The sequence below is a fragment of the Drosophila hydei genome, unplaced genomic scaffold (assembly GCF_003285905.1).
Source record: "Drosophila hydei strain 15085-1641.00,03,60 unplaced genomic scaffold, DhydRS2 tig00008134-arrow-pilon, whole genome shotgun sequence".
NCBI classification, from domain to species: Eukaryota; Metazoa; Arthropoda; class Insecta; order Diptera; family Drosophilidae; genus Drosophila; species Drosophila hydei.
Window position 1 is genome coordinate 1,999,101 of NW_022045843.1, and position 14,250 is coordinate 2,013,350.

General features: G+C 40.8%; 5 protein-coding genes across 31 annotated transcripts in view; 1 reads left to right on the forward strand and 4 right to left on the reverse strand.

The window, feature by feature from the left end:
• Window positions 1-1,131, reverse strand: part of LOC111598806 (myosin light chain kinase, smooth muscle) — a 47,265-nt gene extending 46,134 nt beyond the window's left edge. For 11 of the 23 annotated variants that reach the window (XM_030225467.1, XM_030225471.1, XM_030225465.1 and 8 more), the window contains exon 1: window positions 944-1,130. In XM_030225467.1, the coding sequence (XP_030081327.1) occupies window positions 944-989 (46 nt within the window). In that variant the 5' untranslated portion in view covers window positions 990-1,130. Of the gene's footprint in view, window positions 1-943 lie in introns of all 23 variants that reach the window. The other 12 variants (XM_030225476.1, XM_030225481.1, XM_030225478.1 and 9 more) reach the window with 3 other exon arrangements.
• A 743-nt stretch (window positions 1,132-1,874) lies between these two features.
• Window positions 1,875-3,330, reverse strand: LOC111594036 (palmitoyltransferase ZDHHC3). Its single transcript, XM_023307150.1, has 5 exons — window positions 3,244-3,330; window positions 2,998-3,189; window positions 2,714-2,935; window positions 2,445-2,657; window positions 1,875-2,383 (listed from the first exon to the last, which is right to left on the reverse strand). The coding sequence occupies exons 1-5, from the start codon at window positions 3,328-3,330 to the stop codon at window positions 2,225-2,227; spliced, it is 873 nt and encodes a 290-aa protein (XP_023162918.1). The 3' UTR covers window positions 1,875-2,224.
• Window positions 3,331-3,588: 258 nt separating this feature from the next.
• Window positions 3,589-5,405, reverse strand: LOC111594037 (peroxisomal membrane protein 11B). The gene is made up of 3 exons (XM_023307151.2): window positions 5,340-5,405; window positions 4,404-4,584; window positions 3,589-4,349 (listed from the first exon to the last, which is right to left on the reverse strand). The coding sequence occupies exons 2-3, from the start codon at window positions 4,573-4,575 to the stop codon at window positions 3,796-3,798; spliced, it is 726 nt and encodes a 241-aa protein (XP_023162919.1). The 5' UTR covers window positions 4,576-4,584; window positions 5,340-5,405; the 3' UTR covers window positions 3,589-3,795.
• LOC111594038 (transmembrane protein 208) lies at window positions 4,712-5,720 on the forward strand. 2 transcript variants are annotated; one of them, XM_023307152.2, is made up of 4 exons: window positions 4,712-4,834; window positions 4,895-5,050; window positions 5,111-5,247; window positions 5,313-5,714. In XM_023307152.2, exons 1-4 carry the CDS (start codon window positions 4,829-4,831, stop codon window positions 5,536-5,538), a joined length of 525 nt encoding a protein of 174 aa, XP_023162920.1. In that variant the 5' UTR covers window positions 4,712-4,828; the 3' UTR covers window positions 5,539-5,714. The 2 variants fall into 2 exon arrangements, with proteins under 2 accessions (XP_023162920.1, XP_023162921.1); XM_023307153.2 differs by lacking the exon at window positions 4,712-4,834 and having other exon boundaries at window positions 4,889-5,050; window positions 5,313-5,720.
• Window positions 5,721-6,234: 514 nt separating this feature from the next.
• LOC111594006 (ATP-citrate synthase) lies at window positions 6,235-14,146 on the reverse strand. 4 transcript variants are annotated; one of them, XM_030225444.1, is made up of 9 exons: window positions 14,060-14,146; window positions 12,140-12,329; window positions 10,544-10,729; window positions 9,759-10,485; window positions 9,389-9,703; window positions 8,646-8,811; window positions 7,343-8,576; window positions 6,938-7,278; window positions 6,235-6,870 (listed from the first exon to the last, which is right to left on the reverse strand). In XM_030225444.1, exons 2-9 carry the CDS (start codon window positions 12,296-12,298, stop codon window positions 6,702-6,704), a joined length of 3,297 nt encoding a protein of 1,098 aa, XP_030081304.1. In that variant the 5' UTR covers window positions 12,299-12,329; window positions 14,060-14,146; the 3' UTR covers window positions 6,235-6,701. The 4 variants fall into 4 exon arrangements, with proteins under 4 accessions (XP_030081304.1, XP_030081305.1, XP_023162868.2 ...); XM_030225445.1 differs by having other exon boundaries at window positions 8,646-8,808; window positions 14,060-14,145; XM_023307100.2 differs by having other exon boundaries at window positions 8,646-8,859; window positions 14,060-14,145.
• Between the last annotated feature and the right edge of the window lie 104 nt (window positions 14,147-14,250).

A 14,250-nucleotide genomic window follows, 5' to 3' on the forward strand; every position in this document is an offset into this window, starting at 1 on the left:
ATATGTATGTTCATATGTATGAAGTTCTTTGTCTGCTACATATAAAGCAAGTCCTCCATTCAAAACCTCGTCATCTCTAGAAGTTCTTAACTTTATCGTCAAATATATTCTATATATTATATTGCATTGCATATTGTATTTTGTATATATTGTATTAGCATCTTTATGTAGGAATATATTCTTTACATACTATTGTGTTTTTCCAGATAGAGACTAATTTCTAGAGTTGCAAAGCTTTTGAATACAGTACTATATAAACTACAGAGTAGTTATATTCCATAAATTCTATTGCATATGTGCATATTAAAAAGTAGACTACATTTCTCAAATATACCAGCTCTAAATATAAACTAATTGAGTTAAAGAACAATCCATATCCTTAAATACATATATATATATGCGTACATATTTAGACCTATATATATATATATATTTAATATTCGTTTTGCGAATCTCAATGCGCAAATCTTTGCCGGCAACAGGCAACGGGCAGCCATTTGCCATTTTGCCGACTGTCTGCAAGATTTGCACTAAAAATAGTTTAAAATATTATTCATACAAAAACTATACTAAAATATTTGCATGTACAAATAACTATACATATTCCTATCTGTTCATATATGTATATATATGTGTGTGTGTGCGTGAAAATGTCTTTAGAAAATTATAAGCGCAGCTAATTTAACATAATTATTAAAAACAATTTCAGTGCTTATTTATTTATGCGCACAATTATGAAAAGTATTTCGCACAGCTCATTTTAGTTCAGTTCAGCTCAGTTCGGTTCGGATCCACATTACGTAACCGCCACAGAGTCCAACAGACGAAGAAGCGATCATAAATACATATACATATGTATGCATGTATTTATATATATGTGCACACACTTGGAATCTATTGTCTATGCAGAGGCATGAAAAGCCGTCCCGTGTCTGGGTCTTACCTACTACGACGTCGGCAGCGTCTGCTGTTCCCGGTGTTCCTTCCATGTTTTAGCTCTAGCCAAACAGACTAGCTATATAATTAGCCAAAAAACAGGGCCACCTTAACATGGGCAGCACACACTGACACAAGCACTTAAATACGCACGCACACTCACACGCGCACACGCAATCTGTGCGTGTGTGTGTGTAACAGGACTTTTCCAACTGAAAACTTTTCACTTGCTGTGCAATTTGTTGCTTGTTTTAATGCCGCATATACTCAATAACCGATTTGTTTTTCTTTTCTATTCTATTTTTTTATATATATATTTTTTTTCTATTTTTCTATATATATTTAGAACGTCGTGCATACATATACATGGAGGCAACGACGTTGTCAAAGGTATTTAAGCTTTTCTCTTGGCTGAAAGAATATTCACAAAATTGATTAAAATAATTATTTGAGCACTTAAAGGTTGGCCAAATATTTATCTGTAGCCTTTTTGCACTTTTCACATTGAATTTGAAATGCAGCGAAGATTTGCTACCACTTCCAATGGGCACGTATACACAGCCATGCACACGTACACGTACACGTACACACACACTCACATAATTGACACATTTGGTGAACAAAAATGTTGTTTCTATATATAAATAATATATAGAAGTCGTTGTTGAGGGAGCGCGCACATACCACGTCCAGCAGACACCTCCTGGATCTCCGATCGTTTTTCTCAGACTAAACGAATGCCGCAGCATCTGCAAAAGTCCATGCCGAATGCTGCTGCTGCTACAGCTACTGCGACTGCTGTCGGGAGAATTTGAATCTCTCTTGAGAGCGCACTTTCTTCAAAAATATATTTATGTATTTTTATATACATGGATTTTCGTAAGAGATGAGCGGCGCACCTGAAACCAGAAAAGTGAAAAGGTTTGCGCATGTTTCGGTTGTTTCTCATTGGAACGTTTATTTTTTTATACAAAATAAATAGACACTCTCCACTCCAGGTGTTTACAAAGTAAAAATCTCTTGCGCTCAATTAAATAGTTAGTTATTAATTAGTAAGTATATTGCATATTGCACCTGAATAGGCACCTGAAAGGCGATATTATAGTCCAAAGTATGTTAGGCTTAATTATATTTATGTATGTATGTATATACGCAGACACATCAAATTGATTAAATTTGATCATTGATTTTGCACTGCAAAGATCAACAAGTGGGCAGCGGGACTTGTACATTCAGATTGTTCGTTTAAGCTAAGTAACATGAGCTTAGTTCTTACTGCAGCCACACCTCACACCGAGTAGAAATGCGAGTTGAATTTGTGGCGACATGATGGTTCCGTAAAGGGTGAGAACCAGGCTAGCGAGAAGCGTCCGAATACGGATTGTATACTCTTAAGCCGCGACTTCTTGGTCCAACGCGCCTCTTCCTTCTTCAGTTGCTCAATGCCCTGCAAAGGTAAATAAACATTGTAAGTACTTGAACATGGATATATATAGAGCCAAACGCACCGTTTGATCGTTCAGTATGGCATTCAGTTGTGTGGCCAACATTATAATCGTGAATATACCAAACATCAAACCCTCGAACGTCAGAAAGAGCAATAAAAATATCGTAGCTGGCGGAGAGTACGGCGAGCAGGTGCGCCAATCGCTCTTCACGCACTCGGCAAACTGTGTCATCACCAGAAAGAGCGTGTGAACCGATATCGATGCTATATAAAACTGTAAAGAGAACACACATTGTTAATACACATAGAATATCGTTGCTGTTCACGCACCGTAAAGAGCACGAAATATTTTTGATTGTTCTCGCCAACGCAATTGTTAACCCACGGACAGTGGTGATCCATCTTACGTATGCAGCGCTGGCACACGGAGCAATGATGCGCACGATCCGGCTTAATACTGCAACACTTCGGGCATTTGTAGAACATCTGGCCCTCACGATAACCCATCTGCTCAATCATCTCCTTGGTGGCATTTCCCCTAGGTACAGCGCCCTGCAATACAGTTAATAGAAGCCATTAACATCTCCGCATAGAGGGAAGATCAAATGACTTACCGGATCGGAGAGCATTGTGCGCAAATGGGAAACGAATGCTAGGAATGCAAGCGCTTGGAATATTAACATATTGATGGTACTAAATATGGTATTAATGTTGTAGTTGGGCAACAGTATCAGACCACACACAACAAACTCCGCAAACAGTATGAGCAGCCATGTCATTATCACGCACACAATACCGCAAATATCCTGAAAGCAGATTATTTGATATGCAATTGAGAGAAAAGGAGTTGGAACACCCACCTTAACACACCAGGCTCTGTTGCCGAGACAGCGATTGTGCTGATCGATCCCAGCGCCGGTGGACAGTGATGAATATGAGTAGTGCATTCTGGCGTCTAATGGACGGACAATCAAACGCACTGCTTAATGCCGTTGACAGCCCACGCAGACTTTCACCGCTGTTCAGCAATGACACATTGGTTTTCAATTTTTAGATAACGCCACGGTCCACAAGGTTTATTAACAAACTCGGCAAAGAAAATTCCGCCTGAACAACAGCTGTTGTAGCCAAAACAGTCGATAAATTGCAAGTGTTGGTTAACGTGAAAACAAAAAGCACAATTTACACAGAATTACCAGAAAGTGAAATACCCTACAACATTTTGGTCTTTACATTTATACATTTAATTGAACTCTTGGTTTTTTAGGTACACTTTTATAACGTCAAAATCGTTTCAATAAAGTCATCAATTTTAAACTTAATAAATATCGTATGTACAAAATATCAAAAAAATAATTTCACAAGTACATGCACATATTTATCTACAAATAAACACAGTCTGCTAACAAATTCTATGCGGGCGTCAGCTTGGCTGCTGGCTCAAGCAACGCCCATAGACCAGCCATTGAAGAGATTGCACCTAGAATGCCAATTGTCCTCGGGGTCAGACTTGTGTAACCCAAAGCCGTCAGAGGTATAAAGAAATCGCACACATTCTTCACCGTATCCACAAAGATATCCTTGTGACCCAACACTATACCATATGAGTTTAAAGCCAATCTCTTAAAGTCCGCCGGTGTGTTGATCCGGGTTGGAATCCTGCAGCGTGAAATGCCACTGCTGCAGCTGGCTTTGTGCAGATCCAAGACGCGCATTATTTCGTACAAGTCGCGGCATAAGTTCATAACAATTGAGAACAGCCAATACTTGTTGGCGATTCTTGACCATTTCTTTGGATCCACCGTTGTTAAGCCTGTGCGTGCAAGCCACAGGAGATGATCGGCGAGCAGAAACAAAGCCTGTGAAATTTTGCTCATTGTCAACGTAACACGAATCGTCAGATCTGGGTAGTGTATGGCTCGAAAGCTAGCATAGAACACATCCAAGCCCTTGCCAAAGCGCAGCACTATGTAATCAAATAATAAATAAATATTTTCTATAAGTAAATTGCACAGCTTACGTTTTCGGAATGTACTCAAGATATACTCGATTGTCTTGAAGTTGTCTACCAATGCCGGATGGCTATTGGAGGACTCCAGCGAGTCCCACAAGGCACGCGACGCATATTGGATGAGTCGAGCAATTTTATCTCTGCCGGCTGCCTGATTATTTAGCTGCACCCACTTGTCCATGTTTGTTTTCTTTAAAAAAATTAAAATCCAATTGATATAAAGTCCAAGGTGCAATTGTACAGGGAATGCGCTTTGGCGTTGCCACAGTTCGAAAATATACAATCGCAAAACTCTGGTTACACTCTTGTTTACATTTATATCAAGCCTATCGATTTCGTATTCAGTGATATCGATAGCCGTGTGATAAGTTTATGCCACGTCTTTTACGTTCTTCAGATTTGTATTAATAAGTAGTGAAATAGATAAATTAAAAATGGCAGTAAGTAAATAAACATAATTGTCTTTGTATTATAAATGATTTCGCGTCTCGAAAATGCAGCCCCAACAGAAGGGAAAACAGGGCACCAAGGGCGCAAAACAAATCGTAGAAGAGAACAAAACAACATTGACTTTCTATAGGAACATGGCTATTGGATGCGCTGTACCCGCCGTATTACTAAGCTTTCTGGTTTTTGAAGTTACAAAACTCACAGTGGTAAGTTGAATGAAAATCCAGTCTTCGATAGAAATTATTAATATACAATCTAAATTGTAGTTCATGCTGGCTGTATCGCTGCTAACCTTAGGAGCCGCTTACCAATTTATGGTATTCATGTCGCGGGCAAAGTACTCAGAGAGCGGCGCACTTTTGGACTCTGGCAATGATTTAAATATGGAAGGGGGCATTGCAGAGTAGGTACTAGCTTGACTACTATTTCCCCCCATCTGTTAACACCCATTGCAATTGTATAATACAGAAATGTTAAGGATTTGATCATACTTACCTCTGGCACGCTTCTATTGGCTTTGATTTCCAACTACTTTTGGCTGGTGCTGCTGCTGGCGCCCATCCGCGCCGTTTGGATGCTCTGGGGCACTGTTATACAGCCCTGGCTATCGCAGCGCAATGCCGCCGAGGAACAGCCCGAAGTGGATGAGAAGAAACAGCGTAAATTAGATCGCAAAATGCGTCGCATGAGATAAAAGCAGCTAGAGATTTCTCCTCTCCTTTGAGGCTGCCCAATAAGTTACATATACTTTTTAAATGAGATTTTACGCTTAGTTAACTTGGTCATTAATTAGAGGCCAAAGTGAAAACAAAATATGTGCGGGTATTCCAAATTTGTTTCTGGTTTTTTTTTACATTAAATCGAGACAAAATGTCTCTAGTCAAAAGAAAATGCAATTGTTTTCAGTTTGAGTGAATTTCATGTGCGCTTTAATTATAATGTGCCCGAGTGAACAAAAATATGACATATACATACATATATACTCTATATATATATATACATATATGTTTTTCTCAATCCGTTTATACTTTTAGAAAATGGAAGGCGAAAGCTTTGATAATTCCTAAAAACCTTTCTGAAGGAAATCACAGTTTCGATTTAAACGAAACATATTCAAATGTTCACACCAGACCCTGTGCTTCGTAGATATATATAATATATAATATAATATTTATATTTATATATTAATTAGTTAAAAATAAATGTGCATTTGTGTGCAGGAACTTGTGCAGTTCTAATTAGTGCAGTTTGCCATTTCTCTTAGCATCAGCGAGCATGGTAAAAGTAAATAAAAAAGAAAAATAAAATAAACAAAAATTAAGCATTTTGCAACAGTTTATTCAGTGTTGACTAAACCAGTTCGCATCCAAACTAAAATAATTATAAAAAATATCAAATAATAATGACAATTGTCGTTGTTTTGCTGCTCAAGATTTCACTAATTTTTTGTTAGATTTAGATTTTGTTTTTTGTTTGTTTTTAGTTTCCAAAAACCCGGCTATAGTCTAGAGGAGCGTCAATAAGAAATAAGACGTAACTTAATAACTTTATGCTGGTAAATAGTATGAATGTAAATGCAGGCTTAGTTATGAAACTGTAAACATATATGTATTGTATTTAACTAAGAGATAGATAGAGGGAAACTGGGGTAGAGTGTGGGAGACTAACTAGGGTAAGAGCTGATCCAGTTCTATATATAAGTTTATATATAGATAAACTGAAATTCAACTACACAGCTAATGGAGTGTTCTGTGATTCTGGACCGTACGGTCATCCATGCTCGCCACTAGCAGTTGGTTAACATCTGTGCTTAACTACAACAACATCCAACAATTTATAATATCAATGGACAAGCTCTTAGTTGTATTGCTCGGGTATAACATAGGAGATGTCGTCCCATGGATGACGGTAGAGTCCCTGCTTGAGCCTCTTCTGATCCATATAATGTCCAATAAATCCTATGCTGCGGCCAAGCACAAATAGTGAATTGATGGCACCCACATTAATGTACTCCTGCGCCTCCTCGCTGCAAATTAATTAGAAAAAAGGCAATTAAATACAATTTTTTAAGTATTGCCCTCAAGCTTCCTCACCTGGTAAATGAGCCACTGTTTCGCAGCATGTCAACAAAAGCGGTGGCAATTACACCATCCACATTCAGAATTAAATTTGGTTTCTTATTAGTTGTGATCTTCTCCACTTCCAGCGCATACTTAAGCAGCGGACATTGTGGGAAGTTCTCCATCACGAATTCCTTGATGATCTTGACACGCACATCGGGATTGTTAATGGACTTGACGCGGTGTCCAATGCCCAAGATGAGTTTACCCTCCTTACGCATCTTGTTGACAAACTCCATCGGGTGCAAATTGGTATCGTAGGCCTCTGAGAACTGTCTGGCCGAACCATCGAGAGCGCCACCAAAACGATCACCCTGTCAATAATATCGATTCGATGATAACACAATATTAGAAAGAATCCTCACTAAGCACACTTACAATTGTCAGCAGACCGCTAACAACGGAGGAGACCAGATCCTTGCCAGCACGTGCGCATACAATAGTATTGTGAGCGCCAGAAACAGCCGGTCCATGATCAGCCGTGACCATGAGGCACATCTCAAAGAACTTGCACACGTAAGGAGGCAGACAGCGCTGGAACCAAAGCAACGAAATAACGCCTCCAATGCCGACATCTTTGTTGAGAACTTCACTAATTGGCATGCCCGCGTAAATCAGCTCCTGGCCACGCTCATCACAAATTGAGGTCATAAACGAAGCTGGCTTGCGAATGAGACCCAGCTCACGTGCCCACGAGTAGTCCATGGGCACCGTTGGTGGCGGCACCTCTTCGCGTGGCACAATCCGTCCGGTCTTCACCAGTTCGCCGTATACATGGTGTATTAGCTCGCCGAGTGTGTCAAACGAGTCCGGTACGTAAGCACCAGCGTCCCGCAACGCCTTATTCTTTGCCGTGGCCGTTTCGCGATCTGAATTCGCACATGAGCCAGCATGACCGAACTGCACCTCCGAGGTGAACATGCTAGCGCAAGTGCCAATGCACCATGCCACCAACGGCTTTGTAATGCGTCCATCCTTGATAGCAGCGCACACATCATACTCCTCGGTGCCGCCTACTTCGCCCAACAGCACAAGGAGCTTTGTCTCTGGATCGGACTGATAACGGAGTATGTGATCCATGAATGTGGAACCGGGATATCTGTCGCCACCAATGGCAATGCCTTCGATGACGCCATCTGTAGCTTTCGAGATGATATTGTTTAGCTCATTGGACATGCCACCCGAACGGGAGACGTAAGCCACACTGCCTGGACGATAGAGTTTTGAGTGTAGTATATTATCCAACATGCCACCTGTATTGCCAATCTTGAAACATCCAGGCTTCACTCCGCCCACAGTGGCAGGTCCAATGATGGCTACACCCTTCTTGTTGGCTTCAACGATAAGTTTGCGTGTCATATTCTCAGGTATGCCCTCAGCAATGATGGCCACTGTGCGTATCTGTGGGAATTCCAGTACCTCCAACGTTGAATCATAGGCCGAACGTAGCGAGGCAAAGTTGACCATAACATCGACCTCCTTGTGCTTATGTATGGCATCGGACATCTTCTTGTAAACGGGTATCAGTATCTCCTTGTGGCCCCAGTAGTACTTCTGCTTGTGATCGCCCGTAAAGGGGTACACCATGGCCACCACGGAAGGCTCATCGCGCCTGCAGCGGGATTAAGGATAAAGAAAATTTAGAGAATGATTGATCGAAATGTGGGATCATTTAACTTGCCTGCATATAAAATCGAAATCGAGCATCGATTGTACAGCACGCTGCTGCATGCCCCAGACAATCGCTTTGGTTGTGTTGGAGAAGAACTTTCTATTGAAATTAGAGTTCGCTCCGTTACTCTGGCCCTGCTGGTGATTATTGGTGGCGAGGCCATCGCTCTCATCTGCTGAGATAGGTGGTAGTTTAATCGATTGTGCTGTTGTCGAGCGCAAGGCTTTGGTTTAGTTTGAAGTATCCCCAAATGAGTGGCAAGTCGATCGTTATCGATATCATTGATACATTGATATTGACATTATTATGATGATGAGCGAGAGCGAGCAAATATAGTCGAAAGAGTATAGAATTTGACATACATATATACATATAGACAACATTCAATACAAGATTAAGTTACGAGGACGACGAGGTGGTGCGAGGAAATGCAAATACAATTCGAGGACGAGGTGCGATTGTGGCCAAACGGAACGTTTCATAAAATTTGGTTTAGTTTTTTTTTATGGTTTTTTTGTGGGTGTGGTTGTTGATTTGTTGTTGGTTGGAGCGGAGGGCGATCAATGCAAAAACATACAAAAGAAATACAAAGAAAACATAATAATAAATGCAGGTCCAAAACAAGAATAAATACACAAGACACACAGTATAATAAGAGCTACAACAGAATTGAGAAGAGATTGGATTATTGGATGGTAGTTCGGAAGGGACCAGGATGTTTACACATTATACTATTCTAAGCTTTCACATACCAGAGCCAAGCCCTGCTGCTTCATTGGCTTCCTTTAGATCGGCCTGTGCCTGCTGTCCGCCAGGCAGCAGGAAATTAGCAGTAGAAAACTCAACGCTGGCCACCTGTGGAATGGGTCGCTTGCCCAATGCCATGCCACAAATGGCGGTCATGTGGGTCTCGGGACCAAAGACATGCAACGGTATGCCCAAGGTGCTGCCAAAGTCGCGCATACGACGCAAGCCCTCCTGATAGTTGGGTCCGGCACGGCGTACAAAGATCGAGACATTGTGTTCGATCAGCTTGGGCTGGAATTCGCGTAGGGCGGTGATGATGCCTATGAAATACAACAAAGTAATTCGATGCCTGATAAGATAGGGGTTCGGACTCACCTTGGAAGGTCGCTGCAACATTCGTAAAGTTAGCAATGCCACCACCTGTTATCAACACCTTGCCATCGGGATGTTTCGGTGAGGAGGTCATCAGGTTAAGTATTGTCTTGGCGTACTCGTACGTTTGCTGTTCTGATGGTGCACCGCTATACTCGCCGTAGTTGGCCAGCTCAGAGGCACCACCGAGATCGCAAATGGTATCAGAGTAAATGACACTAGCTCCGCCGCCAGCTACCATAGTCCAAATGCGTCCATTTCTATTTAAGATCGTCAACTTGAGCGATGCACCGCTCTTAGCATCTAGATCAGCAATATACGCCTCCTCGGGATAGGCATCGCGTCCGAATGGGGGCGGATAATCAATGTCGCCCCACTTTGGACGGCATATGAAATCAGCAGTCGAGTCCAGCTTGGCTGCCAAATCCAATATGTACAAATTATCGGCCGTCACCACGAGAGGATTGATCTCAAGATACGTGAAATACAGGTCGGCAAATGTAGCATATAATCCGTATATAAATTTAGCAATGCGCTCCTTCTTGGGCGCATCTGTAATGGCCTTCAGCAGCGTTGTCTTCACATCAGCCAGCGACAATGTGCTATCCACTTTGACATCCAGCTTGACTGCCTTGGCATCCACATCGCCAATATCAACGCCGCCCAGATGATAGAACAGAATCGTGTCCGCCGAGCGATGCGAATAGATGCACACGTACATTTCCTCGGCCTGTAAAATAAATAGTTTAATCCTCCCTTCAGATATATAATTCAATTTGTAGGCTTACCTCTGTGTGCGCGATAAAGGGCTCGATTATAAAGTTGCGCAGCTTGCCCACGGCATTGCCAATCTTCTGATCCTTGTTGAGACGCTCGCCAATCCATTGCTTCACCTCCTCAAAGTTCTTCTTAACACCAACAAGGCCGAGTTTACCACGTCGCTTAATCAGTTGATCGGGCTTCACCACCAGCGGCTGCAATAAAAATTAAAAATACGAATTATCACTGGGATTTTGCTAATTATTTGCTGTAAAGCATTCATTGATCCCATTAGCCGTTTGTTACGTCAACAAACCCTCTACGGGCCTTTAGCCCTGCTATTGTCAGCAAGATCAGGCGCTAATAGGCGATCTAGCGACGAAGCGCGCGCGCGCGGAGCAAGTGACAATCGCCTCAGGGGTCAGCCGTGAGGCTGCGTCATTGTCAATGACAATACGCGCACGACTATAAACACACACACATGAAGACAGACGAACAACAACACACACTTCAACACTCTATTAGAAGATCGTACGAGTGTAAATTGAAGAAGAAAAAATATGAACTGAGGGCAATGCCTCAGGCGATTACGCGTCTGCCTTCAAGTAGATGTGGAATTCGAATTGCATGTCAACAAACATCTGTCAAAGTCAAGTCAAGCTATGGATTCCCTTCATATAATGGAGTATTATGCTAATTCACAGCGCGGTAACTGTGCGTTGCTGATAATCACGCCACCCGGCGAGTGCCAATCAACACCCCCACACATTGCTTTCGTTCAAAGATAAAAGATTGCGCTATCACAACTAATTTGTTAGCGCCAATCAGTTGATTGCTGTTATAGTTTGTTTTCCGGCCTGGAAGCACATAAATACCTTTTGTAAGTATTAAAACTATGATCGGGAATCGATTCAAATAATATAGATATAGTAAATGAACTATAAATATAATATTTAATATTGTCTCACAATTTATACCCTTGCGAGTTTATCAAGCATTCTACTCCTCCATATAGTGTGCAGTCGTAAAAATGATTATATGAAATATGTAATATTTGAATAACAATAAAGATATTGGACATTGTAGCTAGACCCATAAGCATTCTGGGTTTTATTTACTTTATAGTACTTTTATTGTTATTGTTAGTGCTGCTCATCAATAGTATATTTTTCCCAGCAATATGAATCAGGCGTAGTGGCGGCGCTATGCCTGCATGGCACACAACAGCACAGATTATATATAGCAGGTAAAAATGACGCTCAAATCAACTCAAATCACCTTGATTTGCGCTCCAATCCAATTTCACACAAACACTCAAAGACACGCATGTCTGTAGTGGTAGTGTTCACATTTCTATATATATAGTCATAATCGCGCCATGCTTATCAATAAGTTTGGGAATCATGCAAAGCGCAGATGCCGGCAGCGGTTAGTCATGGCACAGCAGCTCGCTACGTCGTGGCGGGCTAATCAAATATAACCTTAGCCGGCTTCTTTGCCGGCTGGGTCAAGTTCAATGACAAATTTTGGTTGTATTTTCGAGCTGGCCTAGTTTTTGTTGTTTTGCCAAATGCTTATCTTAATGATGGGATATTTTTAATTTTTAATTTTAGATTTTAGCTTACCGTGGTTAGCAACCAGGGGTGATCGATGCTCAATTTGGACCAATCCGTCTCAGCATTGACTGTGGCAAAGCGGCAATTGGCTGCGCCAGCGCCGTGCTGGTTGAGATGACGATTGAGGATGTCCTTGCCGGTGGCTTCCGTGATCGCTTTCGCAGACATGCTGTACTAATGGAAGGGATTTTGTTTTTGGCTGTAAATAGGAAACGAATTGCAACAGCCGCATTTAAATCACAGATTACAATATGTAAAGGTTGTCGCTTGACTTTAGCTGTACTTTCAAACTTTGAATCTATTTACTTAGAATTAGAACTCTTCAATGTGTGTGTGTGTGTGTGCGAGTGCAGCCAAGTAAGTCTCTGAACACCTGCCTGACCTAAAGCGTATTGTTGTCTTGTTTGAATGGCTGCGTTTATTTATTTGTTTGTTTGGCTCGCGTGTTTTTTCCTTCTCTTTCTTTCGTTTCTTCAATCTTGTACGACGGAACACGACAACCTATTCGCTGTCGAGTCTCAAGTGAACTGAAATCTAATGTGCAAGCCCACCAGCAATGAAGACCCGACCGAACCTACAAAATCCGAACCGGAATCCGGTAACGAGCGAAGCTATTTCGTACGTTTGCCGATTTATGAAGTGTATTTAACGTTATCGTGGGCATTTATAAATATATACATGTATTTATATTATATATTTGTGTAAGTTTTTAGGTAAACATTTCGTTTCTATAGTTAAGTTAAGCCAAGCACTAAATATATAAGGAAAGCAGCTAATAATATAAATACTTTTGCGCAGAGAGCCTCAATCTATGCAAATCAATGCTTATGGCTTATTAAAACGGGGTATAGAGTAGGTTAAATGATAAACTAATATTTTATCGGGAAGAACTAGAAAATAGTTTACTCTATAAGATAAACTCACGTTAGAATATTGTTATTGATCCATGGATACAAATAAAATTAAAGATATATAAAGTACCTACGCCTGCCAAGTACCTAATGTACCTCAGCTTGCTAAGTATACAACATACCCAAGCTTGCTAAGTACATAATGCACTTAACCTACGCCTGTTAATTACCGTAAGTGCCTGGAATAGTGTATATTTAAATTAAATATAACAAATTTATGCGTGAGCTAAGATGATGGTACAAAAACCGTTATACCATGCGACAAAATACGAACGAGCAACAACACCACGGTCTGAAGATGAACCGGTTTATCTTGTTGAACAACAGTCAAAAATTGAAATTTATGTATAGGAAAAAGGGCAAGCAGGTAACTATAACTTTCACCCAAACATTTAATGGAACTCTCTTATTCAGGTAAATTTTAGACTGCGCGTTGACAACGTTCGATGTTGACGTTGCTGAGCACTGTTTAATATATATACACTCACACACACACGTACTCACAAATACATTCGGACGAAGAGGTTTTTCCTGATTAAAACAATTTGATCGTTTTGCTACGTTCTGAGCGCTGTTTCTGTATCTATTTCTGATTCTAATTTGCACACATTTTAGGTAGTGTGGAGAATATGTTGAATGACTTGACACAAATTCAAAGCTTGCGTTTCAAAGCTCCCTTCAACATTGTCGTTTTTAATTAACATGAGTGCGCGCAATTGTCGAAGTTCATGGCAATTATCTGACGTGTATTGGTAATATATTTTCTTTTAATCCAAGCTAAACTAACAGCTAGATTTAGGCAACGACCCAGTGAAAGTGTGCAAAATCAATAGTGATGCAATTTCTGTCTTTTTTTCTTTACGAAATGCGTCGTCTATGGCCACAAATTCGCATGGATTTCTGTATATGCATGTGTGTGTTTTTATCCATTTCATGTTTATTAGCAATTACATGCACGTCAATTACAAATGCTATTCAAATGCATGTGCGTAGTATTGGCACACATTATTTAACTCACTATAACTATATGTATTTACAGCAGCTTCACTTTTTGTTAATAATCCACACCGCAAACTTTCTTTTCGATCTGAGACACTTTATATGCATTTATATCGCGAGTTATCGATAAACGCAACGTCACTCAGCATTCCGTTACGCCATTACGTACGCTGCTCATTTTAGCGTTTATGTGCGCTGTTATTGACAAAA